Source organism: Cebus imitator, unplaced genomic scaffold, assembly GCF_001604975.1.
Source record: "Cebus imitator isolate Cc_AM_T3 unplaced genomic scaffold, Cebus_imitator-1.0 Scaffold66, whole genome shotgun sequence".
Taxonomy (NCBI): Eukaryota; Metazoa; Chordata; class Mammalia; order Primates; family Cebidae; genus Cebus; species Cebus imitator.
Window position 1 is genome coordinate 5577817 of NW_016107381.1, and position 9463 is coordinate 5587279.

General features: G+C 46.8%; 1 protein-coding gene across 6 annotated transcripts in view; it reads right to left on the minus strand.

Annotated features, from left to right (window-relative positions):
- Positions 1 to 258: 258 nt before the first annotated feature.
- The window catches only part of MLKL (mixed lineage kinase domain like pseudokinase), a 26339-nt gene continuing 17134 nt past the window's right edge, over positions 259 to 9463 (minus strand). For 5 of the 6 annotated variants that reach the window (XM_037739263.1, XM_017530557.1, XM_017530560.1 and 2 more), the window contains 5 exons: positions 7983 to 8064; positions 4801 to 4952; positions 4541 to 4590; positions 3717 to 3857; positions 259 to 967 (listed from right to left, as the gene is read on the minus strand). In XM_037739263.1, coding sequence (XP_037595191.1) covers positions 933 to 967; positions 3717 to 3857; positions 4541 to 4590; positions 4801 to 4952; positions 7983 to 8064 — 460 coding nt within the window. In that variant the 3' untranslated portion in view covers positions 259 to 932. Of the gene's footprint in view, positions 968 to 1187; positions 1257 to 3716; positions 3858 to 4540; positions 4591 to 4800; positions 4953 to 7982; positions 8065 to 9463 lie in introns of all 6 variants that reach the window. The other variant, XR_001825887.1, reaches the window with a different exon arrangement.

Genomic DNA, 9463 nt, shown 5'->3' on the forward strand with positions numbered 1-9463 from the left:
AACAAAGTATAAACTAGAGCTGAGCAGAGGCTGTTCTTGCTTATCTGTTCACTAAAGCCCCTTCCAGGTTGAAGTCATCCATTTAGATTCCTTCCTAGGCTCTATAGGTATTAGAGTTTGCAGTCTCTGGTAGGAGAACTCTGGGATCTGATTGGAAACTCAGGCTGGAAAGTATAATATGGTATAGATATCTGAATAGGAAGTTTATACTTGATTTTTTGGGCAAGAGGAAGAATCAAACAGTGTTTGCTCAGTTACTTTTATTGTGTAACAAAGCACCCCAAAACTTAAGACAACAATAATTTATTTAGCTCCTGATTGTTTGAATGGGCAATTTGGGCTGGGCTCTGCTTGAGTGGTTCTTCTGGTCTTAATTGATCTCATTCACGTAACTGTGTTAGCTGCCATATTGGTTGGTCTAGTATGATTTCCGCTAGGAAAGCATGTTTCTGCTTCATGTGGTCTCTCATTCTCCAGCATGCTCGCTCAACCTGTTCATGGCTGGGTAAGGTTCCAACAGACATTTATAAGGCCTCTTGAAGCCTAGGCTTGGAACTGGCACACAGTCACTTCTTCCATATTCTAATGATAAATCAAGTCACAATGCCAGCCCAGATTCAAGGGTGGGAAAACAGACTTCATTTATGGATGGGAGGAGCTGCAAATTACATTATTAAGAGGTATGGACACCCAGAAAGATACATTTAACAAACTATCTATCAAAGCTACTGTCAGAGCTGTATTTTTGGAAATATCATTTGAAGTGGGATGTGTCCTGTATGACTGGAATTGTTTTCTATTTGTAACAGAGAAGTGCGCACACTCCTTGCACCCATAAATAACTCAATGCCAAAGGATATGAGAGAGAGATGTCCAGTGTGTGCCTCTCCCAGCTTCTTGTCCAGGGACTCCTTGGTTTAGATTTCAATATACTACTTAGTAAAGGTGGAGAGTTTCTTTAAGATTTCTGTGGATGAATGAACAGAAAATTAGACCAGAGCAAGGAGCTGAGAGCCAAGTTAGAAACACAAAGACATTTCTACATTGCACAATAGTTTAGAAACTGCATTCCCCCTGGTCTGGCTGGTGCCTAAACCACCATCAGCACTCATGCCTTTGTGATATAAAGTTCTCTTACTTGATCAACTTTTGAAACACAAACACCTCATAGGAGGGGGTAAACTCACATTTTATTGTGAATTAGTCTCTGTTGTTAGATTCCTTAATACCAGGAGGACCCTAGGTTGTAAGGGAGCCTGGTAGAAGAAGAAAGAAGATGGAGGAAAGCGTGAAGCAGAGGACGGCATCATATAAATCACTGTTTTCTTCCCATCCACTCCAAAGACCAATTTTTTAGGAAGCATCATTAAGTCTGCGCTTCTACTCTGTGGTGGTGAAGAGAAAGGTTCAGACAGAAACTGTACTGTGACTTTGATTTTTCATTCTAAAAGGTAGGGATGTGGATGAAGGGAGAGGAGAGATGATGGATGAGACAATCTCTCAGGTAGTGTGAGAGGTTTTCCTAACAGCCCACCTGTGAGAAGGCCTTGAAGAACAGTCCTCATGCTAGAGACTTCTGTAAGTAGAGAGAACATCCTTGGAAGCTGCCTCAAAAGTCTGGACTCATGGCTCTTTAGTTCCTTTTTCCTCTTCTTCCCCCTACCCCTTCCCCCTTCCCTTTCCTTTCAAGACGGAGTCTCACTCTGTAGCCCAGGCTAGAGGGCAGTGGTGTGATCTCAACTCACTGCAACCTCTGCCTCTGGGGTTCCAGCAACTCTCCTGCTTCAGCTTCCCAAGTAGCTGGGATTACAGGCATGTGCCACCATGCCTAACTAGTTTTTGTATTTTTAGTAGAGATGGGGTTTCACCATGTTGGCCAGACTGGTGTTGAACTCCTGACCTCAAGTGATCCACACGCCTTGGCCTTCCAAAGTGCTGAGATTACAGGCACAAGCCACTGCGCTTGGCCCCTTCTCTCTTTTGTCTGGGCTTTGTGGGAAGTCTGGGAGATTTAGGTCTAGCGTAGGAGAGAGAGGCTCCCAGAGAGGGGGACAGTGTAAGGAAAGCAGCTGATGACATGGTAAGATAAAAGTCTGCATCAAGGCCAGGCGCGGTGGCTCAAGCCTGTAATCCCAGCACTTTGGGAGGCCGAGGCGGGTGGATCACGAGGTCAAGAAATCAAGACCATCCTAGTCAACATGGTGAAACCCCGTCTCTACTAAAAATACAAAAAATTAGCTGGGCATGGTGGTGCGTGCCTGTAATCCCAGCTACTCAGGAGGCTGAGGCAGGAGAATTGCCTGAACCCAGGAGGCGGAGGTTGCGGTGAGCTGAGATCGCGCCATTGCACTCCAGCCTGGGTAACATGAGTGAAACTCCGTCTCAAAAAAAAAAAAAAAAAAGTCTGCATCAAGGAAATAATCCCAAGGATGCTGAAAAAAGGAAGGAAGGCAGACAGGGAGGGAGGAAAAGAGGAGAAAGAGAGACATAAAGAAAGCAAGAGAGAAGAAAAAGAAGAGAGATAGAAAGACAGAAAGTCAATACCACCACCTGCTGTGGTGGCACCTGTTGTCCCAGCTACTCTAGAGACTGAGGCAGGAGGATCACTTGAGCCCAGGAGTTCGATGCTGTAGTGCGCCATGATCCTGTCTCTGTATAGCCACTGCACTCTGGCCTGGCCAACATAATGAGACCTCTTCTCTAAAAAAGATAAAAGATAAATAGATACAGACAAAAATAAAGGAAGGAAATAGGCAGGAGCAAAGTAATCTGCCTTTCCAAACCATTTTGGATAAAACAATGCCCTTTGGAAGTCCTTACACTATTGATATTTTGCCTGGATAGTTCTTTGCTGTAGAGGGCTGTCCTGTGAATTGTAGGATGTTGATAGTATTCCTTTTTTTTTTTTTGAGATGGACTCTCACCCTGTTGCCCAGGCTGGAGTGCAGTGGCGCAATCTTGACTCACTGCAACCTCTGCCTCCTGGGTTCAAGTGATTCTCTTGCCTCAGCCTCCCAAGTAGCTGGAACTACAGGCACATGCCACCATGCCTGGATAATTTTTATATTTTTAGTAGAGATGGGGTTTCATCACGCTGATCAGACTGGTCTCAAACCAGTCTCAACTCCTAACCTCAGGCGATCCACCTGCCTTGGCTTCCCAAAGTGCTGGGATTACAGGCGTGAGCCACAGTACCTGGCCAACGTTCTTTTTTTTTTGGAGATGGAGTCTTGCTCTGTCACCCAGGCTGGAGTGCAGTGGTGCAGTAGTGCAATCCCGGCTCACTACAACCTCCGCCTCCCGGGTTCAAGAGATTCTCATGCCTCAGCCCTCTGAGTAGCTGGGATTATGGACGTGTACCACTGTGCCCAGCTAATTTTAGTAGAGATGGGGTTTCACCTTGTTGGCCAGGCTGGTCTCAAACTCCTCACCTCAGGTGATCCACCTGCCTCGGCCTCCCAAAGTGCTGGAATTACAGACATGAGCCACCACGCCTGGCCAGCAGCATCCTTGGCCCTTATTCACCATATGACAGGAGCACAACCCATCCTACCTCCCTGGCCTTATGACAAAAATGCTTTCAGATGTTGCTAAATGTTCCCTGGATAAAATCACTCCTCATTGTAAACTGCTGCCTTGGAGCTGGTGAAAAGGAAATCTTTCATAAATGTGAAATAAACATGGGGCTCATGCTGTTTACACCAAAAGATCCCTACCATCCACAGAGGGCCGTGCAGAGGGCTCATGGGCCCGGCACTCGTCAATGACCTCCCGCAGCTCTGAAGGGCAGTCTTCACCCAGTGGCTCCTGCTGCCGCTTCACAGCCACCAGCTCGTAGATCTGATCAGAATCATAGCCTGGAAATTATAGCATGAGAGCCTTAAAAAATTGCTCCGGTACTCGTACATCTCTTTGGATGCTGATGGCTGGCATCAGAACTAGGGACTCTGAATATGGAAACAACAAGAGCTTCCAACAATTCCAGTGACCAGCCCAGGCAGTCCCCACAGGAAACAACAAATTGCCCAGGGCAGCACTGATGGGGAATTTCTGGTCTATTGGACAGGGACCCAATCCCTGCTGAGCCAGCCTTCACATTCTTTTTTTTTTTTTCCCATTTTTTTTATTGCATTTTAGGTTTTGGGGTACGTGTGAAGAACATGCAAAATTGTTGCATAGGAACACACGTGGCAGTGTGATTTGCTGCCTTCCTCCCCATCACCTACATCTGGCATTTCTCCCCTTGCTATCTCTCCCCAGCTTCCCACCCCCCACTGTCCCTCCCCTATTTCCCCCTAACTGACCCCAGTGTGTAGTGCTCCCCTCCCTGTGTCCATGTGTTCTCATTGTTCAACACCCGCCTATGAGTGAGAACATGCGGTGTGTGATCTTCTGCTCTTCTGTAAGTTTGCTGAGAATGATGGTTTCCAGGTTCATCCATGTCCCTACAAAGGACCCAAACTCATCGTTTTTGATGGCTGCATAATATTCCATGGTGTATATGTGCCACATTTTCCCTATCCAGTCTATCATTCTTTACCTTTAAACGGGATCTTTCCAGTGGCAATTTCCCAGAGGACGATTCCAAAGCTAAAAGAAAACCAAGAAACTGAACAACCGTAACTAGTTTCCTCTCTCCCATGTCCCTCTAGCCACTGCCAGAAAACTCAGTGATTTTTTTTTTATTACTACTCAACTTTGTTCAACAGAGTTGAGCTTAAATGGTCCTTGGAGGAATCTGATTTGGGTTTTCCTATCCTGCACATCTGAGTTAGAATCTGCACCAGAACATGAATGTACCTGTATATTTCACACTTTATGTCATATAGATAATATATATCTTCCAGTTTCTGAGGTGAGATATATGCTGTAGATTTGACTGCCTCTGTCTTTTTTCTTGTAGCTTTCAAACTGATGGAAGTCTGTGTTTTCCTCAACTCAAATCCTGCAAGCTAGATAGAGAGGCAACTTAGACACAGAAAGAAACAAGCAAGATCTTGGGTGGAGGAGTAAAGGGCAGGGGTTCTTGCTACACACAATTGCCAGGGAATTGTCTTTTGCCTTAGAGATTTATTTCCTGTAGTGACTTCTGTCTGTGTGGCTGCTCTTTTGGTTAACATTATGGGTTCAACTTATCATAATGCAGCAACCAAGAGAAACACAAAGAGATTTCTCCTCTATAAAATGGAGTGAAAGCAGTGGGGATTACTTGAGATAATGGTTATAAAGCACTGGTAAGACCTGCTAAGTTGTAGTTGTTACCAGTATGGCTATGTTAAAATGTAAGGGTTTCTCAAACAAGGACAGAACTCCACTCAATGAGGGTGGGGAGGGGTCACAGTGCCACTGCCCAGCTCACCTTCTCCCAGAGAAGCAGATGGAAAAATGTCATGGGGGCATCCCCTCTGTGCTATCTGACTCTATAGGGGGTCAGCCTGATCCTTTGGCTTTGGTGTGACATGACAAGTCTGAGTCATCCCTCTAGCCCTGCATGGTCACGTGGCGTTCTTTTTGTTGTTGTTGTGACAGCGTCTTTGCTCTGTTGCTAGCCTGGAGTGCAGTGGCACTATCTCAGCTCACTGCAACCTCTGTCTCATGAGTTCAAGCGATTCCCCTGCCTCAGCCTCCTGAGTAGCTGGGACTACAGGCGCGCATCACTGTGCCTGGCTAATTTTTTGTATTTTTTTAGTAGAGACGGGTTTCACCATGGCCAGGATAGTCTCGATCTCCTGACCTTGTGATCCTCCTGCCTCTACCTCCCTAAGTGCTGGGATTATAGGCATGAGCCACTGCAACCGGCTACACGTGGTGTTCTTAAACTATAGCACAATCAGTGAGACTATGTGTTCTTGTCCTATGCACGGCTGCCATTGGCACCATTGGTGTGCAGAAGGCTGCCAGCCCCAAACTCAGCCAGGTACCCAAATCTAGCGGCAGTGTGAGAAATAAGATAAGGCATTTAGATGGCTCATCCCCCATTCATTCATTCATTCATTCATTTGCTCATGTGTTTCCTGAGCACTGACATTCTCTGACATCCAGCACCATATGGGATACCAGGGATGAAAGGTGGAATAGCACATCTTAGAGTCAGGCTGAAGACTATGAGAGTAGTAGACACACTGTTTTGGGAGTACTTCTGTCATCATCACAGAGGGAGAAAGGCATCTGAAAGGCAAAAAAGACCTGTTTGCTGTTAATTGAGGGCTGTCTCCGATACTCATAAGACTGGAAGAAAGAAAACCATCTATGGATGAAAACAAAGAAAACTGCTAAAATTCTTTTAGCATTTGGGAATTGTGGACATTGAGTTCACAAAATCTTTTCCTCTTCTGTATGAAAATCTGACTTCCAGTGAACTTCTTAGCTCTGTTCCCCTGGAAAGGCGATAAAGGTAGACTTGTCACATATGGCCCTTAGTAACGCCGCTGATGATAGAAATGACTGCTGATTGTTAGACTGCTTCTGGACAGGATAGAGGGGGTAAGTGGACTACATGATTGTTAGACTGCTTCTGGACAGGATAGAGGGGGTAAGTGGACTACATGATTGTTAGACTGCTTCTGGACAGGATAGAGGGGGTAAGTGGACTACATGATTGTTAGACTGCTTCTGGACAGGATAGAGGGGGTAAGTGGACTACATGATTGTTAGACTGCTTCTGGACAGGATAGAGGGGGTAAGTGGACTACATAGTCAACAGCTGATGGAAATGCTCTGTGGCAATTTTTTCTTTTTCCTTTTTTGAGACAGGATCTCATTCTGTTGCCCAGGCTAGGGTGCAGTTGCATGAACATAGCTCACTGTAGCCTCGGTCTCCTGGGCTGTAGCCATCCTCCTCCTGCCTTGCTCTCCTGAACAGCTGGGATTACAGGTGTGCACCACCGTGAATGGCTGATTTTTAATTTTTTTGAAGAGGCGGGGGTCTCACTATGTTGCCCAGGCTGGTTTCAAACCCCTGAGCTCAAGTGATCCTCCTATCTTCCCTCCCAAAGTGTGGAGATTACAGGCATGAGCCACCATGCTCAGCCAAGTGGCAGCTCTCAAAACAGCAACTGACATGTCCCTTGCAGAAACACTAGAAGGCATGCCTGCAGGGTTGTTATCAGAGATGTTGACTCCTGCAGGTCATGGGCTTCTAAGCCTGGATGACCCACCCCACCTAATGGGAGCCTCTTTCTCCAGCACCTATGGCTCGGACAAAGAGAGTATCTCCTGGATGACTGTGAGTACTCTCGCTGGAGGGAAGTTTGCTGCTGCTGACACTGTGCTTTCTGTAGGACATCCTTCTAAGTAACTGAAGGACAACTGTGGCCTAGGCCTGTCCTGTGAGTCTGACTCCTTAGACCTAAGAAGATCCCCTGTTGTGAGTTGTAGGGACATAGACGTGGTATGCAGGCATCTAAGGGGAAATGACTTTTAGCCCATCCCTGCTAAATGGCAGTGAGGGAAGGCAGGCATCAGAACAGGAGGCATGGATGGAGTCTGTCATGTGGTGGGCACACAGAAAGTGAAACTTAGTTCTCAAACTAAAAACTAAAATTGAACTCATTTCTAAAACTAAGGCAAGGCCAGGTGTGGTGGCTCATACCTGTAATCCCAGCACTTTGGAAGGCTGAGGCAGGCGGATCACTTGAGGTCAGGAGTTCAAAACCAGCTTGGCCAACATGGTGAAACCTTGTCTCTACTAAAAATGCAAAAATTAGTCAGGCATGGTGGTGTGTGCCTGTAATCCCAGCTACTCGGGAGGCTAAGGCAAGAGAATCACTTGAACTAGGTAAGCAGAGGTTGTGGTGAGCAAGATAACCCCACTGCACTCCAGCCTGGGCAACAGAAAAAGACTTTGTCTTGAAAAACATAAAATAAAATAAAACATAAAACTAAGGCAAGAATCAATCCTTTCTGAGACATCTGTGCCCCTCTTCTAGCACCAAACAGTCATGCAGGTTTGACCCAGAGAGCCCCGTGGAAGGTACACTCACCTTCACTTGGTAGCCTTCAGTTACCAGGAAGTTTGAACTTCTGATTTTTCTGTGGAGTTCAGGTGCTTCTGAATGGTGTAGCCTGACACAGCCAAAGGCGGGGAGTATTAGTGACCTTTGCACAAACTTTCTTGGGGGGACTGACAGCTATGACTGGGCTGATGAGGCTGGACAGTACCATGGGTACCTGTCCACAGATAGGCAGGAAAAACTGAAATGCAGAGGCAAAGTTTGAGAATCCACAGCTGTGAGTATGGAGCAGAGCTGAGATTCATAGCGTAAGGAGGCATGGCATCCCTTGTGGAGTCCATGCAATCTGGCATCAGGGGTCCCTTGAGGTAGAGAAGGACAAAGGTGCCTCAGTGTTGCTTTGCCTGGGAAGTGCTGGGCAGATCCAAGTGCTCAGAGGCATGGCTGGCTGGCTGGACCTTGTTGGGACCCTTCAGGTCAAAACAGAATGTGAAGCCAGGGTCCCGCTGACTTCCAGACAAGAGAACCTTGGTTTTACGAAGCCCCTGTGTCCCAGGTTGTGTTGTGGTCATGGTGTCTGCCTGAGCTCAGATTCTTCCAGAAGCAGATCCTGAGCCAAGGATTTGGGTAAGAGGGATTTGTATCAAGAAGGCGCTCCCTTGGCCAGGTGTGGTGGCTCATGCCTGTAATCCCTGCACTTTGGGAGGCCCAGGTGGGAGGATCGCTTGAGGTCAGGAGTTTGAGACCAGCTTGGCTAACACGGAGAAACCCTGTCGCTACTATTAATAAAAATACAAAAAATTAGCTGGGCGTGGTGGTGCACATCTGTAATTCCAGCTACTTGGGAGGTTGAAGCATGAAAATCGCTTGCACTCAGGAAGTAGAGGTTGCAGTGAGCCCAGATCACACCACTGTACTTCAGCCTGGGTGACAAAGTGAGACTCTGTCTCAAAAAAACCTCCCAAAGTACCCCAAACAAATGAAGACAAGGTGCTCACAGAAGAAATGGGTGAGGGAGTAGAAGAAGCAGGATGAGGAGAGAGAAGAGAAGAAATCAAGCAAGAGGTGGATTTCAGGTGAAATCCCAGGCTCAGGTGGTCTCACTGGTGGAACACAATGACACCTCAGGGTGAGTCCCACAGGAGGCAAAGGAGCTGGCCTTTTGTACTCACAACAGTCAATAGTTATGAACTGTGTTAGGGAGGGCGGGGACAGGTGGATATAAAACTTGTGGGCACTTTCAGCTCTCTGTAAGGGTGAGAGGGCTCCAGGGCCCACGGGCAATCCTCTGAAGATTGCAGCTGTGAACTTTTAGCAGCAAAGCATGCCGAGCAGGGGATGGGTATATAGAGCAGGTAAAAAGGATCAGAAGTCATTTGGAGGGATATTGTAGTGTCCCCTACAATAACCAAAAATACTTTTTTTTTTTTTTTTTGGGACGGAGTTTCGCTCTTGTTACCCAGGCTGGAGTGCAATGGCGCGATCTCGGCTCACCGCAACCTCCGCCTCCT